Raw genomic sequence first — 23356 nt, forward strand, 5'->3', positions numbered from 1 at the left:
GGGACATCAAGCCCAAGTCTATATTGAATATGAACTGAGCTCACAACGTTCAGAATGAAAGTCATGAACGAGCTATGAAGCTAGAGAATAGAAGTTCTACAATTATTCAAGGAACTAGGCTAAACTATATTTCTGAGGCAATTAGTAACATCGTAAAAGAAATATAGTGTAGGGAGAATCATTAATGTTCCCAAACATAGAGAGTTAGCTTCACATACCTTAACTTCCAGCTCTTGAGTGTAATACAACATCGCCAACCCTTTCAACTTTAATCTATATCAATACAAGTCAAAGGGATTCCATATTAACAATAATACTCATGTTTTGGTTACTTAGGCATTTTCTCAAACATTTGGTGGCATAAAGCTTCATAGTCCTTATTAATGGTGTCTCTACACCCAATAACTCATTCTCTTGCTCCTAGATAAATTCTAAAGTCTCAAATGGTTACAATCAACATCATTCTTTATCACCCATAAGGTAAACAATACCCTTAACCAATAATCAACAATCAACAATCCAAGCCTATAATACGTTCATGTTTTTCTATCAAACTCATTAACTCATATATCATGAACTAGAGTCTATAATCATTAATCCAATGCTAGAATCAATTGGAGGGTGAAGATATTACCTTCTTGACGTTCAATCTTCTTGAATTCGAGTTCTAGGGTTTCTTCTCTCAACAATGATGTCCCAATCGAATATCTAATAATATGGAGGGTTTACCCATGTTAATAAGATGTTGGAAAATTGAAATTAACTTAGAATCACCATTAGAACTTACCTTGGGTGGTGGAGGGACACTTGAGGAGTTAGGTTTTTAAGAGTTCCCCTCTCTAGAGCAAGGTTTTTGTATTTTAGGGGTGTGGGGACAAAGTAGGGCTTTAAAATGACACCTATGAGCGCCCCCGTGCACCTGGTAGGCCTGACCGCACAAAATGGCAGTAACACTGCCTCAGGAGCGCGCATATCGCATACTATTCTTAAAACGCGCATAACTTTTGCCACAGAGATCTGTTCGGGCTCCATAATATATCGTTCGAAAGCTATTTCAAAGGTCTACAACTTTCATGCTTTGAGTTTTCCCAAATTCCTCACACGTGTTCACTAAACCCTGCTAAAAGACAGACCTTCTGCAAACTTAGCCGATTTTGTCAAATCTTATGCACCTCACTTTCCATCTTGAATTTTAAATAACTATTTTACCCATAATCATCCCGATGGGACTTCACATGGCCAAAATATAACATTACTACTCATTTAACTCATTCATACCTAAGCCGAATTTACGGGGTGTTACAAGTCCAAAACAGTAGAAGAAGAAATTTATTATGGTAGATAAGTTATTCAAAGTTAGAAGAGGTTTGAAAAAGCAATCTCTCTTTATTGATGAAGACGTACAAAGTACACGTTAAATAATTCTAAATGTCATCTCTCTTCAAGCCTCACAAAAGTTCAGAAGAAAATCTATCATACTTCTCTAGCTTTCTTTATGTTGCATCAACATTGTTTTTGAGCTTAGGGTTTAGCTTTCTAACGTAGAGCATGGGACAATAGCAAAGTGGTTAGGCTATTTTTCATTGCAAACTAAATAATCCATTAAGATACAAGGAAGGGGAAACAAGAGAACAGCTTCTTATAACAAAAGTTATGTTGCTCAAAGGAAGATAATTAACCAGGCTAACAATCAATGATTATCTCAATGATATCAAACATGATGCTTGAGAGAGGAGGGTTTCCTCTCATACAATAATCGAACCAAAAATGTATGTGTATCATCTTTCTGAATTCTACCTCAGTTACCGAGTATCAATCAACACAGAGACATCTGTTAAAATTGTCGCCACATTACAAGAAACTCTGCATGTCAAGCTCCACAAAGGAGCATGGATCTGGGATGTCAAATTCCTTGAGGACCTGAAACCAAATTGCCAAAACATAAAACTCCTGAATCGGGAATGATAATTTGCACTTGAAAACAGCCCACACATGTCATAAGGTCTAAATTCAATGCATAACCGGGAACCTTTGCCTGTTATTTTCAATTGTTCGAAAAACATGCTCTATTATGAATCAGTACACAATTCTTTTGGAACCATCTAAAAGTGTCTTAATCTGCTACTCCATTTGTTAAAAGTATAGACAAGTAGTGGTTCAAGCTGCAAAAGGTGAAAATATCCAAAACTAAGCAGTTCATGACACTGGTAAGTTTTCTTTTTCAGGTTAACAGGGGTGGCCTCCATCCTTGTCAACTGTATAAAGTTATACTGTCTAGAGGCGAAAATATTAGGCGAATTTAAGGCTGTTATGGCAAGCTCAGAATTCTTTTTCCTGAATTTAGTGTCAGCTTTGACTCTCCAAAGAAAAATATTTGAGGTGGTCACTGTAATGATCTGTAATACCGAGGCAACAGTACATCTTAATTGAAATTTCAAGAGTGAGTAAGAAGTGGCTGAACCAAGCATCCAAATGAAAATAAGCAGAAACCAATTGCCTATAGCCCAACAAGAGTAGTAGGTAATCTGTCTTAACAAATCCCACATTTTAAGGAGGCTTACATGTAGATATTCTTTAAGTGACCTGATAATAAAAAATTCTTTGCGTTGACAGCGTATATAACTTAAACACTAATAGAAATACCTTAGGGTGCACAATTCCGAATGTTCCAATTCGATTTCCTTTGTAAACAATTTTAGCTTGTCTTCCCTGAAGAAATGCAGGCTCCTATGACACAATAAGACAGAAATAAGCACAGACAGCAATACTCATAATGAAATGAAAGAGAAAGAATTGGAAATATGCAAACAGTACCTCTGATCTTTCTATGTAGTAACCTTCACAGTCCCCAGGTGATACAAAAGAAGTTCTAGTTGCTTCCATGATTCTGTCGACTAGACCATGTATTAGCTGGAAAAAATGTCAAGACAGTCAAGCCTTTGAGTGTCTAGAAGCTAGTGCACAACCTACAGGACTATTATAATTATACATATGACTCCGACAAAAGAATGAAGCAATCAAACCATTGCTTGGAAGACAGAACAACTTATATTTAAGGAAGTTCCACTCAAGATACTTTTAGAGTAGAACTTCACCTATAAGCAAAATGGCGAAATATATTTTATTCAAGAACCTTCCAAGTTTGGTCCTGGCTAAGAAGTTCAGAATTTGCAGAAATCATCATTCATCACAGCACAACTGATGTCGAAGTAGGATTACAAAATATTCTCTCCCACCCAAGCTAATGATGGACTTTTCCAGAACTCTCTGTGCATACAAGTAGTTCTTGCAAAAAGGATATGGTACTAGCAATGATCCATGTCAAAGAAGATACTCCTTCAAATCCAACATAGCAACCTATTCTAACTAGCACAAGATTTAAGAGCAAAATGTTTGAATTGATTATTATATTAACTTTGGTAAATAAGTGTTTAACAATCGCTCCAAATGTAAAAGTGGAGAACTCAACTGAAAGATGTCACATCCAATTTGAAATAATATGAAGGGAGAAAATTTTGCCCTTTAAAGAGAGGCCAAGCTAATTAGGGTAGACCATAAAAGGAAGTAGGTCAATCTAATTGCAACAGAGGGAGCAAATGGAAATGGGTCACTCTGAGAGGAAGACGAAAAGAGAATCTGCAGGGACTGGATGGCAAAGGTGAATTCATAATTAGGTCCAGCTCTCCATTATGAAATAACATTCACGACTGAGGCAAGAGAACTATTTTCATATGCCAACAGCCTTTCCATTTAAATTTTCACTGGCAACCAAATCTCCCTGAAAGAAAAGAGTATAGACCTAAAACTGAGCTTCCTTTACAAGTAATATATTCACCCAAAACAATTCATATTTCAACTGGAGCTTGTAATGTGCAACAGATGCTACAGAAAGTCTCTATGCATTTCAAATAGCACGTTCACATCCACGGCGATCGCCAAGAAGATGATGTTGCAGAACAGATAAACTACCGATATATGAGCTACAAATGTGGTACATCTGTACCTCAAATCCTGAGTTAGCGCCGCAATACAGAGCAGCAAGGTGGCGACGGTTTACTGCACCAACATCCTTTGTGCCATCTAACAGGACTACATCACCAACTTCAAAAATCTGAACCAAAATGAGAAAAAAACATTGAATCGATCATGCAGAAGCCACTCTCAAAAGAAATGGCAAAAGAGATATGCATGACAGTAACAAGATGGACACATAACTTATTACTTGGAGATAGCAAAGGAGAACTAACTAACAAGTGTTACTTTTAATTAAGCAGAAAAACCATTCACTGGTTGTTATAAAAAACATCTCGCACATAATTAAACTTCTATAGCCTACTTCCTTCTCGAAAAGATTCAACCGGATAACTCACAAGGTTAGCAAGAAAATATTCAATTCTATTAGACGACTAGGTGCGTACTGCTATTTACTTAAAACTCTCATTAATTGCAATCCTGAGCATACTTCACACGTTGAAGCAATAATGCCAGTGGCCAGGTAATGGCGGGAAACCATGCCGAAGTTAGTTATATTCATTTACCTTCATCGGCTTTGGATGGTCCTTGTTATGTCCAACGGTTCTCAATAATCCAGGCATGAGATTAGTCCGCACAACCTGCAAAACAAGAGCTGTTTCAGTTACCAGCATTTGGTACATAATTATGCAAATAGAAGAAACCTGCAACTTTGTACAAACTTTTTTAAAAAAGTGTGTAGCTTGCATTGAACTAAATCTAAATCAAGAACAACAGAATAATTACACAAAGCAGCATCTCCTTTAAGTAGTAAACAATCTTTTTCACTAGACTGGAACAAGGGGATAAAACAAAATGACTTTTTCCTCATCTACGTTAACTACCTCCGCAGCATCCTCTCTCCCTTTACTAGGGAAGAGACATGTTTAAGTTTGAATTCAAGATATCTAATTTTGACATGTAACAATTTCCTAAAAGAAGCAAAGAGCATAAATGAAAGATTTCAAATACAAACTTCTTATTTTGGGTTTCATCAAAACCTTATCATGATTCTTTCTTCTACATGCCACTTAGAAATTGCAAATATCTGAATGTGCATCGTGTTTCATGTGGCAGTAGGTGATGAAAAAGTGCCACCTGGGCTTGAAGCCATTTGAGGCAACAGCATTCTATGGATCAGTAGGATATTCAATAGATTGACATTCTACTTTGTGTTCTTTGGCCTGTAATGAGAACATCTAGGATCTGGCAAATCAGGATTAACCTAGAAAAGCTTAAAGGGCCATTTTATACAGTAAGAAGAGTATGGTTGCACTGTCGGAAAAATTTATCTGGCTTATCAGCTTAATTGTCGGCATATATAAGAACATGCATAAGCTGTATTTTCAGGTTGAAAGAAATCATAGGCATATTGTACTGGATGGACAAAATTTGTTTTTGGATGGCAGACAAATGATATACGCAAATCAAGCAAATTGATGCATAGATTTCAGATTGAAGGACGGCGATAAAGGATTATTGTGTAAGCTAGACATCAGAAAGGAGAATCCGTTCTTATCCGTCCTAGAAAGGAGAGCTTTTGAGGGGATTGAGTCTCTACATCTTAAGAATAGTCTTTTATCTTTGATCGCTTTTTGGTGCACTCATATAGCCCCTACTTTTTTTTTGAGAAGGTAACATATTTATATATTAATGAAAGGACTTCACTAAAAAAGTAAAGTCACCCATATTTACAAAGAAAGTGCCTATAAAACCTTGGTCATCTCACAAGGAATCTAGAACATCAAAAATGGATTCATGATCCTCCATAAACTTTCCTTTACACCAAAAATAGAAAAGAGCCAAACATTTCATTTTTATCTTCTGGATGTTACTGGACTTGTCTTCAAAACATCTTTGGTTTCTCTCTTCCCAGATTGTCCACCATATGCATGTTGGAACTATTCCCCATCTCTCTTTATAGCTAGAAATGTTGCCCTCTTTATTCCAGCAAGTTAGAACATCATTAATTCTTCCCGGCATTGCCCATGAAATTCCCCTTAAGCTGATGAAGATTCTCCATAGTTGTACGGTGAGTTTGCAGTGCAAAAAAAGATGGCTAATTGTCTCTGCCTCCTCTCCACATAAGTAACATCTAGAACACAGGTGGAATCCTCTTTTGATTAAGTTGTCCTGTGTTAGTACTGCCTCTTTTGCCAGTATCCATGTAAAGCAAGCAACCTTGTATGAAATTTTTACTTTCCATATCAGCTTCCATGGCCAACAACCAACCTGGTTGTTAGACAAGTTAAATTCCTTGTAAGCAGACCCAACAGAAAGCCTCCCCTGCCTATTCCTTTGCCATACGATAAGATCTTGATTAGAGTTGGTACACTGAATCGCTCCAAAGTATTGTAAAAGTCAGTTACTCTTTCAATCTCCCAATCATTTAGCAATCTTCTGAATGTAAGATTCCATCCCTGATTAGTCCATGCCTTGTGTAATATTACTTGTTGTTGCTGATTCAAGGAATATATGTCAGGAAAGAGATCCTTCAATGGTCCTTGTCCTAGCCAATTGTCATCCCACAATGAAATCTTCCTACCATTTCCTACCTTGAACTTGGATTTGTTAATCAGTTTTGGCCACAGATTCCTAATTGACTTTCACACACTGACACCATATGGAGTTCTCACTGATTTGGTTGTCCATTTTCCTTCCGTTCCGTATTTCTCCGTAACAACCTCCGTCCACAGTAATTGTTCATCTGCCGCAAACTTTCATAGCCACTTCATCATCAAACTCTGATTCAGAATTCTTATGATTTTTATTCCCAGTCCCCCTGCCTTTTTGGTAGTAGTCACAGAGCTCCAATTAACTAGGTGGAACTTCTTCTTCTCACTGTTGCCTTCCCATAGGAAATTCCTTCTTAAGGCATCAATTCTCTTCACTACATTGACTGGGATTGGAAAAAGAGACATCATATAAGTAGGCAAGGCATCTAGTACAGAGTTAGTCTGCCCCCCCCCCGATAGATAATGATTCTTCCAATTTGCTAGCTTCTTTTCACACTTTTCCAACACTACATTCCAAATTCCTTTTGACTTACTCTTGGCTCCCAATGGCATCCCCAGATATACAGTAGGCAGTTCACCTACATTCCCACCTAGAATATCAGCAAGACTTTGTAATTCCATTACCTCATTTACTAGATAAATGAAGCTTTTGTACCAATTTATGCGTAGTCCAGAAGTGGCTTCAAAAAGAATGAATATCACCCTTAGTACTTTCAGTTGTTCTCTATCAGCTTCACAGAACACCAAAGTATCATCAGCATACTGCAAATGTGAAATCCTCATGTTGCTATCAGCCCTGCAATTCACCTTGAAGCCTCTGATCCAATTATTTGTTTGTGCTCTTTTTAGCATATCGTTCAGACCTTCCATAGCAATAATGAATAAGAAAGGGGAAAGGGGATCCCCTTGTCTCAAACCCCTCTGGGAAGGGAAGAAACCAGCTGGGGCTCCATTGATGAGTACAGAGAAGCTTACAGTTGAGATGCAGTATTTTATTCGGTTAATCCATCTTCCACCAAAGCCCATTTTCCTTAGTGTTTCAAGCAGAAACTTCCAATTCAAATGATCATATGCTTTCTCTATATCCAGCTTGCATAGTATCCCTGGTTCCCTGCTTGTTTTCCTTGTGTCAATGCATTCATTAGCTATAAGGACAGTATCCATGATCTGTCTTCCTCTTATGAAAGCCATTTGTTGAGAATTCACCAGTTTATTGACCACCTTTTTTAGCCTCCCAATTTAGAAGATTGGGTGTCATTTATAGAGAATCATGTTCTGATGTAAATTCTCTACTTTTTGGTATACTTCTTGTATACGGGAGTTTTCTCCTTTTGATTAATACAATTTACCTTATCAAAAAAAAGGGTGCTAAGCAAAAAGTTGATTGAAGGTGTGGAAAATTATTGGCTAAGAGGTTTTCCAGTTCGGACTAATCTGGCAATCCTATAATACCTTCTACACATGCATTCAGTGGATTCCATCAATTTTTGGTAAGGCAGGAGAACACTTCAGATTCGGAGAGGTCCTACAAGGTACAGCATGTGAAGCAATGCATATTAATCTTGGCAAAGATCTGTCTCTATGGGTTAATGATATTTAAAGCTTCCAAGAATGTCAGATTATCGCATTGGATCTTCTCCCTCCTCCCAACATACCTTGGACTTTGTACGAGATTAAGTCACAAATCAAGACATCAAGGGGAAATGTTGGGACTTCAAATTCATGAGATACAGATACTGGGATGGGAAGCGGAAAAACATGTATCATCAAGACTATACCGCACCCCCTCATCAGGTGATCAAGGAAGGAGAGAAAAGCATGAAAAGTACATAGTCAACTCTACAACATCCTCTACAAGAACATGGGAGTGAGGCTCAGTGATTCATGATGTTAAAATGAGATTGAAATATAGACAGTGATGTCCTTTTGCTTTGTTGTCTCTTCGAGGTAAAATCACTCATGTTTGTGGTCCCGTGTTTTTTCCTAGTCTAGTTTAGTTTCAAGAGCCTCACTCTCCCTATCCCTTGCTCATTTTTGAAAGCCTTCCATGGAGTTCAATTTGAAATACAAAGGGTTCACTAAAATCATTCATGTTTGTGGTCCCGTGTTTTTTTCTATCTTTTTTAACAGGGGAAGCCACGTGTGTGGCAATGCTCATGCAAGACCATCTCCAAGAAAGAGGGAAAATGCAGTGCTATAGATGCCGAATAGGTCCCAGAAACTAGGAACATTGAGAGTTGACATGGGAGTTGTGGAACATGTTTCTTTCATTTTGGGGATAGTACAGAAGAAGCTGAAAAAAATAGCCAATACCTCGTTAGTTGGGGAGGATGCCCAGTCCCAAAGGTAGTTAGGATGTTTCAACTTCCCAGGCACAACCCTTTTAAGCATTATGTGACAAATATGGAAAGGAAGGAATAATACATGAGGGAGTGACACATCTGATACATAGTTTGAAGTATATTGTCTTACAACTTTATCCAAGACAACAACACCAACAACATACCCAATATATTCTCACAGTGTGGGGTCTGAGGAGAGTAATGTGTACGCAGACCTTACCACTACCTTGTGGAGGTAGAGAGGCTAACAACTTTATTCAAGACTACAAAAAGATAATTCCTTTACAACTTTGTATCTTTTAAGCGGTCAGTTCATGTAAATGGCACGTGATTATAGTGGATCTTTTGAGATCACTAGACCTGTAACTTATAAAAAGGTTTTATAGTGCTAATGTGGGCCTTCTAGAGGGGGAAAGCAGAGCATATGTGCAATGCAGCACCAAGAACTTCCAATAAATCAGCGAAACGTAGCTGCTGATATTTGGAACATGTTTATCACAGTTTTGGTAAGATGGGTCATGCCTAACAGTCTCAAGGATGCCTACATCAGTTGGATCTCTTGGAAAGTTGATAAATCCATCAAACAAGTCTGGAAAATGATTCCTGCTGGTATTTTTGGTGTGTTTGGAATGAGAGGAATAGAAGATGTTTTGATGGAATATCAACTCCAAACCACGACCTTAAGGCTAGTTGTCTTTAAAATTTATGTAGCTGGGATAGTTTGTCCCCTGTAGACTATCATGCCAAACTTTTGGACTTTGTTAGCTCTTTATCCTTAGCATAGGCCTCATTGTAACAGAGCTAACAAACTCTCACTTTTGTACTTTCGTTATTATGCATCTACTTGATGCCATTTATAATACCGCTTCATAAACAAAAAACAAAAAAATTACGCAAAAGCTAAATCACAATTTTGAGGGAGGGAAGGCTATCTTAGCCCACCAAGACACCGCATAGAACAACTGATATAAACTTATGTGTTTTAATCAGCCTCTTTTCAATAAATCTTGTGTTTATCTCACTGCACATGCACAAGATTCGAAATAAAATACTCTTTTTTAATCAAGAAGAATATCCAAAGTGAAAATGCTAAATCTTCTTCTTCCTAATTTAACTGATTAAACCATGCCATAAGGGGTTTCTGGCAGGGGGCCAGAGTCGATTGACAACTTAAACTCTTTTCGGGACATAGCAGACTCACCTCAAATTCAGATGTACGAGAATCAGCAATGATTACAGCAGACTTATCCTCTTCACAGTTCAACATAGAAGAAATTTCTTTCTTGGAACACAAGATCCATGTTAGGACCTCCGTATAACCAGCCATTGCAATCTAAAATTGAAGAGACATTAAGTTAGATGAAAAACAAGTTATCAACAATAACTTGTGAATCAAGGATGCAATCGAATACATACACACAGGACAACTTCATGAGGCCAAAAAAAAAAAAGTTACTGTTTTTTAGAGAAATTATGTGACTGGCACAGAACACTTAAGTACGAAGCTGCGTTTAAAGAACTATTCATATAGTTTAATCAGATAAAACCAGCAAGCATTTTTTTGGGGAAGGCAACATATTCAATATATTAATCAAACATCAGCACAGAGTTTGTACTGGAAACCAAAATTTATATCTTGAAATGCTTAAACAACACCAATAAGCATTAATTATCTACAACATCGTACCATGAAGAAATGTAAATGAAAGGACTGCAATTAATTGAAGAACAAATTGCGAAAAGAACAAATGAAGAGGGAAGTACCTGATCAAAAGAAAATAAACGAAGAAGGCAGCACAGGAAGGGGTAATAATCCAGCTAGAATACAAAAAACATTGGAACTAAAATTGAGACTTTGAAACTCCCTCCCCACCCCTTCCTGTCTAGAACTTGATAAAAGGCTAAAGTTTGTTTAACGAACTCTAAAAGTCCCAAAAATATATAACCGCATTCATGTAAGAGGCAATATCAAGAGAAGAAATAATTTTATGAAAGATCACATGTAACAGAGACTATACAGAAACACAATAGAATGATGCTACCTTCTGCAAAATTAATAAATACCCATGACAGCTTGAAGTCTGTGTCTACAATATGAACTCTCAAACACGGAGGTGTATAAACACATTACCTCCGACCGAATTAGATCACTAAATTGACTGAGAGGTAAAGGCTTCAATGATGCAGGTCTTCTCTTCGGGATCTCATTGTAGCCATAAGCAATTGCAACATCCTTTAGAAAAGAATACAGAGGTTGAAGCCATATAAGAACGACAGCAAAGCAATGGTGGGATAGTAACTATAAGCAGTAATGCATCAAAGCAAATACCTCCGCTACATCACAAGGATGAAGGACATCACTTCTTGTGGGAGGTACCGATACGACAAACTTGACTTCTGCATTTTCTGAGACAGATTCCACTGCACGCAATTGCATTTTATGCAACAAACTAGCCACCTGAAATGTTGTTTGGCTGTTTAGAGTCTAACGAAAAAATTCAATCTTCTATTTCATACCCATAGGATAATCTATATCATTATAAAAGTGGGAAGCTCTTAACTAAAAAGTTGAATTACTTAAATACCCTTTTAAATAACCTAAATACCCAACTTATACCAAGAAATAAAACATCAAATTTTAAATAAGACACTAAATTTATTTGAAAAGATATGATCCTTCATATTAGTGAAGCTAGCGACTCTTTACAACCTTGAAGTCTAACGGCGAACATTTAATTTTTGTGCAGGCATATCAATTAAAATACAAAATAAGAAAATACCAGAAAGCCTAAAATGAGAGGACTCTAATTTAACATAAAAAAAGTCCATGATTTTGGTTCATGTCTCTTTTTGATATGGAACCTTCTTGCAAGGTACGTTTTCATGGATTTTTTTCTCCTCTTTATATTCCTTCAAGTAAATGGAGAAACCTTATAATCTGTCATTATTTGTTTAATGATAGCAATACCATTTTCAATTCTTGAGTTTATGTTAGCAAAGTAATATAATATAACGTGTCTGTCATGCAGTTTGCATGTTAGTAACAGCAAAACCACTTATTGGAGAAGAACGAAGCAAGATAATAGAGATAATAGTTACAAATGAAAGGTTGTGAGTTCGAGTCACCCCAAAAGCAAGGTGGGGGAGTTCTTGGAGGGAAAGGATGCCGAGGGTCTATCAGAAACAGCCTCTCTACCCCAGGGTAGGGGTAAGGTCTGCGTACACACTACCCTCCCCAGACCCCACTAGTGGATTACACTGAGTTGTTGTTGTTGTTGTAGTTACAAATGAAAGGTAAGTTAAAATCAAACAAATTTTAATAAAAAATTATCATTGACCTACTAGGATAAGTAAATGAAATTTATGCAATTTGTAATCTTAAAATATCGATGTAATCAATATAAATGTTACTTTATCATGGGAAATTTTGCCGAAAAGATGGTGAACTTTTCAAAAAATAAAAGATGTTAAACCGGCCAATGTCATACATGCAAAAATTATAGCTGGTCAATCTGCTACCAAGCATACTTTTGTCCTAAAAATTCAAAGGTCTCCCTCTCTCACAAATCCCCCCACCCCCCCCCCCCCCAAAAAAATGAAGGATATCGTTTAAATTCATTCAAAAATAATTTATTGTACGTTTATATTTTGTAATGATGACAAATAAATATATGGTCAAACAATTTCTAACGTATCTACCACAATATGTTCTCTCACATGGCTAATTTTACGTTGCACTTTCAAGAGGATATCAATGTCAACAAAGAGTCCAGGTCATGACAGAGCAATCAAAATAGATGAAATGAACATACGCCAAGAATATCGTCTATAAAAAAGTATTAGTTAAGATACGCTTCACTACAGTTTGTACCTCATAAAATAAAAATAAGTAAAAAGTCATATTTATCTAATTAAACTTGGATTGTCTCATCTTCGTATGTTTAGATGATATCAAATCATCTTGACATCAACAAACAAGTCACTATACGATGATCCACATTTAATTTGCAGAAATGTATGTGACAGCACTATCTTTGGTAATTTTTTTATATAGGAATGTAAGAATTATATTTGTAAATGTTTACTCATTTCAATCTCATACTTTTCAGATTTAGTTTGTATTTTAGTAACAGTAAAACCATATATTGTAAAAGGACGAAGTAAAATAAAAGAGATAATAATTACAAAGAAAAGATTAAGTTATTAGAACATAAGTTCATGCAAGTGTTCATTTTATCTCCTATATAGATGAAATATAATGTAATTTATGCAACTTGTAAAATATAGGTATGCTTGTTGATTGTTCATCTTGGTAGGTTTAGACAATTCCATTATTTTGTCCTCGACAAACAAATAACCATTCCAATTTGATCATTCACATATATACTTTATTCTTTCATGTATAATATATACTCAAAGCTTTATTTTAATAATGATGATGATATTATTATACAAAATCAAGTACCACAAGACTCGATATACATGTGCAACACATGTGCCGAGAAAAGAGTAAAACAGAAAAGGCAAACACAAGTTCAAGTTGTAATAATGCTTTCACATAAAAGCAAAAAGGGACAAACAACTACTGCCACAAATTTCTGAAGACCAGTTAAACAATGTACTGGAAATTCTGAAATGGTCTTCTCATTCAAGGTATATAGCAGGGGAACCCAGAAAAGACATGTTATAAAAGTCAACAAATGTACCATGAGTACATGTGATTTCTAAACACTAAACCAGTGGATCAGAATCACACCGCAGCCTCACGTTTGAGGCTACTTACTAAAGCACATTTAAGACATGGAAAAGTAATTCAAAAACACAACAAACTTAAAAAAGCTTTCTTGATTAGACTTGGCGACTCGGCTACTCAAATTTGTTTTCATTTCTTCTCTTCTTTTTGAAACTTAAAGGCTACGTTTTGCATCTACTCAGGTAGTCAGATTGATGAATTTTTCTCCTGAGTCCAGCTTTAATGGCATTCTTATGCCTTTCAAAAACAGTGAAGTTTTTGTAGTTATCAGTAGGGATTTGAGAGTAACTAGGATAGTTTCCGAGTTGTTTTTGGCATTCTCTTCAGATATCATAAAGTTTTGGAGCCCATATAAACTTTTGGAGTGCTCCCACCTTGGCGCCAAACATGAATCCAATCATTATTCTCCACCCTAATCCCCCCCCCCCAACAAATACAACTACCAAAATATTTCAGGCAGCATTTAGATCTATTTATTCCAAACTTTGGGGAGGACAAGCTCATAGATTGATGACTCCAATGTTCACATGTACATTGACTAGTAAAAAAAAGTAACTCCATATATTCTGGTTATTATCTGAGTCAAATTTTAAAAGACAATCAAATTGTGGAAATCTCAATTCCATTAAGGAGGACCAAGAATATGTTTAAATATTAGCAAGAGGAGCTGCAACTCGTGTCAACTTATACGTAGTTCCTCCGGTCGCGAGCTTGTTGTAGTCGGTCCTAAGGGGAGAATGCCTCAACCCAAAACTAGTTGAGTTGGCTATATGAATCCCCTATATTCATCCTTCTATTTGGACCTATTTCACCCCAATACTAAACAATTTGACTGTTAAAGCAAATTAGTGGTTCTCCAAAACTATATATTCTTTAAATCAAACACTGATGCCAAGCAAAATTTGTCTGTGAATGAATCAACTTCAAATCAGTTTCATCAAAATGTACATATAGTTATTCACAATTCCCTTCCAAATAAGCCAAGCTACAGAATTTTTCAAAAAATCGCATCTAGTGGCAGCTAATAGAAAGATGTCCTTGTACAGTGAGTGGTATCTTAGCTTCCATCAATCTGATGGAAGGGAGTAGACACTCGGTGCTTCAAGACAAACATGGAAGTACTCAAAAAAATCAATTATCATTGTATATGATGCATTTTAGGGATGTCCTATTTTCCTATAAAACATAAGTTATACTATAGACCAATCAAAATCCCCAGATACTGTTTCAAGCATAACGACATCCACCACTCCCACTAATGTCTATGCAACCATGTGGAGTTGGTATAGTCACCATAGCACACAGGTTTCTCTCAGCTAAATTCTGAACATCTCAGATATTGGAAATTGCAGAACATTTGTGACCAATATCATAATTGTCATGATTCTCATGAAGATAAGAAGATAAAATGACAGAAACTTGCGCATATGAGATAGGAAGAAAAATTGGAAGGCAAAACTCTATAATACCTCATTCTCTGGCAATTGAACTCCAATGATGCCAGTGATGTAGGACAAAGGCACGTTCATATTGTAGATTGAGAGATCAGGATATACAAATGATTTTCCATCAGGATATGTTACTTTAACTGGTTCAACTTCAAACTTCCGCTCACAGTACACTGAAAACATAGTTACCTGCGGATAATATTTAATTATTCAGACACCCAGCAAACTGAAGGAGGAAAAGAAAAAGAGCCCCTCAGCTTCTTCTATTCCTACCATTGTGTTCAAAACAACATTGGCCTTCGTCAAATCTGTGGCTGTACATTCTATAAACACGTTCTTTGTTTTCAATGTAATGGCCGAATGTGCACCGTTGATAATGGGGGGCAAAGACAAAACAGTCCTGCAGAACAGAGAGAGAGAGAGATTAATGAGTTGAAGAAAGTAGAGCCGTCAATATGGGCTTGCGGGCCAGCCCAGCCCGTGATTTAGCAGGGTTGGGCTAGAATTTTTGGAGCCTGTATAAAAATGGGGCTTTTAAGCCCGGCCTGAGTAAGCCCGTGGCCCGTGAGGCTCGCTGGGCTGGGCTGGCCCGTGGGCCTAATAAAATATTTATTTAAAATATATAAAAATAAAAAGTATACTGCCTCTAGAGATGGAAAGTCAGAATTGGATCTTTACTAAGAGGAATCAAAACTTGATCTTGAGAAGTTTCAAGAGATGGATGTTGTCATGTATTGGAATGACCATTCTAGAAAATACCCTGATCTTTCAGTGATGGTGCGTGATGTACTTAGTATTCCTATTACCATTATAGCATCGGAATCAACATTTAGCATTGGTAATGCATTTTTACAAAGTACAGAAGTTGCATTTATTATGAAAATGTCCACACACTAGTTACTACTCGAAATTGGCTGCACAGCTTTTCTCAAACTCAAACTAGTAATATTTTTTTATGTGGATTTAAATATCATTAGTTTTTAGAATTTAATTATTCTTAATATTTAACTAATTAATATTGCATATGAATTGTAGATGTAGATGAAAGTGAAGATGTTAAGACAACCTTGTCACAAGCGGATTCAAATGTGTTTGATTAAGATGATGTGTTGGACATCTCATAAGCATCATGGACGTTCTCTTATATAGTTTATTTTGAGTTTTGACTTTTAGTGAATAAAATATAGTTTTGTCTTTTACTTTTTTTAGTGTTTATTGTGATATATTGGAATAATATAAAAAGTTATTAAGTTTTGCGTATTTTTTCCAATAAGATATTTTTTAACTTTTAATTATCTTTTTTAGTCAGAACTTAAAGAAAAAATATAAAATTATATTTTTAAAAAGGATGGGCCGGCCCGTGGGGGCCCGCAGCCCACATAGGGCTGGGGTGGGCTGACCATTATAAGGCTCATCAAAATGGTGGGCTAGCCCCGCCCAGCCCGTCAATTGCTAAAGCCCATGTGATTGACAGTTGTAATGCATTCAGGTATTGAGCACTTCTCATAACAGCTAAGCATCTCAAGTATTTCTTTCTTTGATAAGTAAACATATCGATTTTATGAGATTCCAAACAACTATTAATAGCTGTACCAGACAAAATAATCTGCCTAGGATATATCCAACTAAAAAATGAGTGCTGACAAGCTCCATACAGTTTGCCTAATAGTTCTCGAGTTTTATTGAACAGTTTGTCAATAGCTATCCCATTCAGAATGTGCAAGCAAAATAGAGCAGTACTCCCTTTGTTTCAATTTATGTGACACACTTTCCTTATTAGTCCGTTCCGAAAAGAATGACACATTTCTAATAAAAAATTAACGAAGTGAAATATCATTAAAAGCATTCACAAGATGCAAAGATTACAAGAGAGAAGAATCTGACAGCTCAAATGACACATTTCTATATTTGAAAAACAAAACTTTTCATTTTACCTATTTTACCCTAAATGAGAAACTTTTACAACCACACAAATTGAAGGACACACAAAAACTTTTACCCTTTAAGCTTTTGAAACCACGAGTTTAAAAAGTCTTTCTTTTTTTCTTAACCTCCGTGCCGAGTCAAACTACGTCACATAAATTGAGACGGAGGGAGTACACCAGAAACTATATAACTATTGGAGTAAAGAAGTCTCAAGACACACAAAGAAGTTAATTACTCTTACTATTTTCAAGCCATAAACTCTTAGGGCATCTCCAACCCTTGCACCATTTTTTTACACCAAAATAGTGCAAAGTAACTCCAATCCATTACACTATTTTTTACACCAAAAAAGAATATTCCTTTTATATTCTTCTTTCTCTTCTATATTATATTATTTTCTTTATAAAACAAATCCATTCTTTTTTCTTTCATATTTATCCCATATAATTCATATTTCTTTCTTATATAACCAGTTAATATAAAATTATTTTATATCAGTCGCTATTGTATTAAATATTTGTTTTTATGAATATCAATGAGCATTGTGTTATTTATTAACAACATATTATATTTCAATTTTGTGCTTTTCATTATTTTTTTTATGTGTTATATATATATATATATATATATATATATATATATATATATATATATATATATATATATATATATATATATATATAATTAATAATAAAATTAACTTACAATTTTATATAAAAATAAAATATACGAAAATTAATTTATAAAAATTATACACCCAAATTAAAATATAAAATTAATATTATAAAGATATTACATAAAAATTATAATTAATTATAAAATTATAATATGTTAAATTAAAAGTGTTATATGATAAAAGATAATATTAAAATAATGGTGAATAGTAATGGTGTTGATGAATAGTGTTACACCAAAATGAATAGTGTTACACCACATACCAAAATGGTGTAAGAAATGGTGTTGGGGTGGAGCAAAAAAACACCAAATCTTACACAAATAGTGTTGGGTTGGAGATGGTTTTATCATGAACTGTAAGCAAAGAGGTCAACTGGCATGCAGCGAAGTAACTAAATGCAGTAAGATAGCTCCAGACCAGAAGGCTCATTTGTAAACTGGATACCTTTTACAATCATATATAACAGGGTACACTGGTGAATTCTCGATTATGTGCAGAAACTTCTTCAACTTCAAATCCGACTGTAAATTCAGGGCAGCAATGTGTGAGAGATGTTGTTAAAACATAAAATTAACTTCAGTAAATCTTCAACATAACACCTAAACAAGAAACAATAATAATCAGACTAAGAATAAAAGCTTAAGTTGCAACTCACTTTGTAAAATTCCATCAGCTCATCAGCTCTGAAGTTTCTGGTCTGAAGAAACAACCAATTTCAATATCAGCATTAACACCAACATAACCTAGGCCAACTGCCAAAATAAAACCACTTACCTGCTTTAATGGCACAAAATTAATTTCCGAAGGAGGCAAAGCCTGAAATTAGAGGGGCAAAAGGTTTCAGTATCCAATCAGAAACTACTTAGGAAAAGAACGCAGTACACGAAAATCAGATTTACAAGGAAAAACCAGGCTGTCACTCTAAATTTAGAGCTAGTAATACACGGAAAACTTTGAATTAAGTATACCAACTGGTGTATACCTCATATGTGAAAGGTCCTTCAATTGTATCTAGGTCATGGGTACCAATTGCCACCAAGGTTCTTCGCCTAGGAAAAGCAAAAAATAGAATAAACAACAAGGACCTAAGCGTGAGCAGGAGAAAACATATGCAGGATTTTTATAGATATAAATAATGTGATTCCCCACAATATAATTCAGGAATTATTCATAATAGTTTTGTATGGACACTGCTCAGGGAAAAAGTTCAATATTGACAACCCATACGGGTTGGCCAAAGTTCAATATTGACAACCCATACGGGTTGGCCAAAGTTCAAATTGACAACCCATAAGGGTGTGGTCTGGTAGTCGACGATGATGATGATGACAACAACAACAACATCAACAATAACAACAACAACAACAACAACAATAACAATAATAATAAGAAGAAGAAGAAGCACCACCACCACCACCCAAGGGTGTGGCCTAGTGGTCAATGAAGTGGATTAAAACATGGGAGATCATGGTTCAATCCCAGCAAAGACAAAAAATACTAGCTGATTTCTTACTCATCTACCTATACTTTGTTTAGGTAGAGTTATCTGGTGCATGTGCTAGTGGGAGCAGGCACCGATGGAATAGTCAATGTGCGTGCAAGCTGACCCAAACACCATCTTAATTAATAATACATTATGTGATAGAGAATTCTTCTAAATCCTATCTTTATTTATACCCAAATGGAGAAGGAATAAAGCAAAAGTCACGATTCATGGCACTTCTACTAAAGATCACGTCAGTATGAGAACTTGGAGGTTAGTAGCAAAGATACACAGTATACCGGTTGAGATAAACAAATGAAGGGATAGTTAAGGTCAATGATCCTCTACATCTAATGGAAGTGAAACAAAAAATACAACCCCACCCCCATCCCCATCCCACCCCAAAAGTAGAAATGAAAAGGAAAGAAATAGAGAATAACTTCTGTTCTCTGGATGCCTCTTTAAGCAATTAAATAGAATTCAGCTACTTTTTACACTATTTGCACACTTTCTCCTCAGCATGTAAGCCATTGCATCATCGATACACAAGTTTCCCCAAAATTCAAGAATTAAAAGATACTCCCTGCTTTCTATCTTTACATATTTTACAAATAGATCTGAAGATAAGGTTTACCAAAACTTGCACACATTTCGAATGTCACCTTACCCTTGACGCTAAGAACTTTGTAATACATTAACTTTCTACACTAAATACCAGACTATTTGCCTGCGACAGAGGTTTTTTTTAAGTACGTCTTGTGCTATTATAACTGCTCTTATGCTAGTATAACTGTGAGCTCTTCCTTAGTTTACAGTTTAACCCACAACAGAAAAACTGTGAGCTCTATCTTACTTCAACAAAAAATAAAAGCTTCTAACTGTTGTGCATTGATATAGCATAGAGAGGGCAGTATCAAAACGTACCCCTCTCTACCACCAAGAAGTTTTCATTAATGGGTACATCCTGAGTCATGTTGGCACGTAAAATTGGTCTCCAAAATGTTAGAAAATAAATGGTGCATTGTTAGTACAAGAGAAGACACACGCTTTATGTGTATCCCAGAAAAAGACCCATGCTCTCATCGAGGTGAAATATATTGTATTTCTTATCCCTCATAACCTCTAAAAGACCTTGAGAACATAACCCCATTTATATTTTTTGCTACAAATAAGTTAACGCGCATGATTAGAGTGACCCTTTCATATCATAATTTATCTATAAACTTCCAGTCTTATTTACTGAACAAGCTAAGGTTTCTAAATAATTCTTTACGAGTCAAATTCCCTTTAAAGGGGGAAAAAGAACTGAAGGGTATCCAACCCATGTACAGAAGCATCATACACGTATGGTAAGTTCAGGAAAACCAGTGCAAGTTATCTACTCACTGATTTCTTTATGAGAGCTAACGGCATAACTACAAATTTTTACGGTATTTTTACAGCCGAGAAATAAAAAGATAAAAAAGTATAAGAATTAATTCCACCCCCAAGTAACCGACCACTACTTCGAGATGTCACCAAGAAAAATTTAACATCACGCAGGACTAACAGAAACCAAAGCAACTAAAAGAGGTAATAGGAATTTCAGCTGAAAAGAATAGGTAAATAGGAATTTCAGTTGAAAAAGAAAAGGTAAATAGGAATTTCAAACTGCTCTTTATAGTACAGTACTACCTGCAAATGTTCTGATGCAGCTTATCTTGTAGATCAATGAAGCTATTGTACCTAGCCTCGTCAAATGTTACACCTCTTAAGACAGCGCACACAACATATGGGCGAATCTTGGATGTCTAAACAGGAAAGGACAATCGTTAACGCAATAAGAAAATTCTTTATAATCATTTTAGTTTCTTTACCACACATTTAGTGGTCGGCAAACACTTAACAAAAACATAGCTTTATCAAGTCGTACCTCTTTTCCGACACGCATTTCAAGCATAGATTCTTTACCAACATTTGCCACCTTATATGTAGGGATCGGATCAAGCCCACCAAATATTCGGAGAGCTTGAGCTAGCCCTTCAAGACAAAGCAAATCATATCTGCAATACCAATTTGAATGAAAACATATTACACTGCCAATGCCGAATTAGCAGCACTCTTGTTATGCTTCAAATAACGAATAATTAAAATTTCTAACAATCCCATGCCACTAAACAGAATTGAGCTCAAAATGCTAGTAAGCCACCACAGAGAATCAGTTATACTTATTTCCAAATATTCAAAGCATAACCAAAACCCCAAGATTTTCTACCAATTCAAGAAAATTCATTCTGCAATCTAATTATGAAAAGCACAAAGGACCACCTGTTTGCCGGAACTTCAATTTTGTATATAATCTCTCCATCATCCTCAGTCGCCTCTTCCTCCAGATGCTTCTCTTTTCTTTGCATTGCTTTTTCTGTTGTCTACATTTTTTTTTTCACACATGCATAAACTCAGTAGGAAACTAACAACCAATGCTTGGATGAAATAAACTTGCTGAAGAGAAGAACACATATGATTATACAAATTACTCCTCCCATCCCCAATCCCCATAAAAGTCACTGACCCAGAGTATAAAAGCTTTAAAAAAAGCTCAATTCACAACTTTTTGAAAACAAAAATCTACATATTTGGGATATTATTTTTTGATCGAGTAAGTTCATTTGGGATATTATTTTTTGATTGAGTAAGATTGTTTGGGATATTATTTTTTGATCAAGTTTGTTTGGGATGTTAATTTAAGCGGAGAAGGGTAGAGGGGCTGGCCCATTATCCATTCAGTATAGAACCATGTGGCACTAAACTGGAGCCATTACCCCCAAAGATTTCTTGGTTATAAAAAAAATGCATATTTGGGAACTATAAAGGATATTACTACTAAATAATAATTTTTCTAAAATTGTTAAAATATTTATATATATGATATTTTGAAAAAAAAAACATTCTAAGATAGAACAATTTGATTCCCAAATAGTAATGTAGTTTTCAAACAGGACAGGGGGGAGTTCATCAAAAAGGAACAAGTATGATAATTCAGTTAGATTTTCAAATATAAAAATAACAAGTATGATAATAAGCGGAATTTGGTGGTACTTACAGCCTCCTCGAGCTCAATACCGAACTTAAAGCACAATTCGTCGAATTCTTCATAGGCTGCAAAATTCACATAAAAAAACGAGGTCAATTAGATGCCGCAATTTTGATAGTGTGCGAAAGGGCAACAGTGGGAGAGAGAGAAAGAGAAAACTCACTATAAGTACAGCCTAGGGCTTCGAACAGACGGTCTCTTCCAACGCTGACGGTTGGCATGGTGGCGAACAATGGCGGCGGCCGGAAATGCGATGGAAAGAAAGGAAGGGTATTGGGAGTGAAGACTTGGCAGCTCCTATTTTTTAAGCTAAATCCAAAACAAAATAGGAGTAGCAAATAATATTGGTTCTTTTTTTTTATTTACTTATTAGGGCAAAACAAACATTAAGATAATTCAATGCAGTGGAACCCTTGAAAACATATTGATTTGACGCAGTGTATGATGGAATTAGAAAATCGGATTTTTCGATTACCTAACGAGTGACGAGAACCAACGGCAGAATCAGAGAGATGATTTGAGCTGGGAACTCCGGATTCGGTTCGACCCGATTCGCACCGGAGGAACAAAGGAAGAAGACACTGTAGAATACAAAAAACCAAGGGGAGTAGATTGTATTTTATTTGACCAATTATTTTACTCCATGGCGAAATACATAATTTATCCATTCACATTACACTCAAATCTCTATTACATACATGTTGACCACGGGTATAACTTTACATACCAAACTTTTCAAATGTGTGTCAATTACACACTACTTTTGACCAGCCTAATTAATATTCAATATTGTGTATACACGCGCTTATTTAAATTAAAAAACAAACATTCTTTAATTAAAATGGACAACCCGATCCTTTTTTGAATCCCGACCCAAAAAAGATCTGACCCGATCGATTAAAAACAACTCCTCGACCAGATTAACAGACATAATTCCTTTTTCACCAAAATGTTCTTCAGCCCTAACCTTTGAAGGCGACTCCGACGAGAACACATCTGATATTTGTTGTTGTTACTTTCGTCATTTTCAAATTAGTATTCTCATTTTAGGTTGTTCAATCGTTTTGATTTAGATGTGTGGGTCAAAATAGTTAGGGTTTATTTGGACCCGAATTCTCCATTCAATAT

The 23356-nt window shown here is 35.7% G+C and overlaps 1 protein-coding gene across 1 annotated transcript; it reads right to left on the reverse strand.

Moving 5' to 3' along the window:
• Positions 1 to 1618: 1618 nt before the first annotated feature.
• LOC104230973 (phenylalanine--tRNA ligase beta subunit, cytoplasmic) lies at positions 1619 to 22834 on the reverse strand. The gene is made up of 20 exons (XM_009783892.2): positions 22704 to 22834; positions 22392 to 22537; positions 22238 to 22293; positions 21463 to 21563; positions 21068 to 21197; positions 20830 to 20945; positions 18655 to 18721; positions 18447 to 18488; positions 18328 to 18369; positions 18117 to 18193; positions 15344 to 15470; positions 15092 to 15259; positions 11199 to 11327; positions 11001 to 11102; positions 10071 to 10202; positions 4539 to 4613; positions 4004 to 4111; positions 2815 to 2910; positions 2644 to 2727; positions 1619 to 1920 (listed from the first exon to the last, which is right to left on the reverse strand). Exons 2-20 carry the CDS (start codon positions 22447 to 22449, stop codon positions 1852 to 1854), a joined length of 1779 nt encoding a protein of 592 aa, XP_009782194.1. The 5' UTR covers positions 22450 to 22537; positions 22704 to 22834; the 3' UTR covers positions 1619 to 1851.
• Positions 22835 to 23356: the final 522 nt, after the last annotated feature.

Source organism: Nicotiana sylvestris, chromosome 11 (genome assembly GCF_000393655.2).
Source record: "Nicotiana sylvestris chromosome 11, ASM39365v2, whole genome shotgun sequence".
NCBI lineage: Eukaryota > Viridiplantae > Streptophyta > Magnoliopsida > Solanales > Solanaceae > Nicotiana > Nicotiana sylvestris.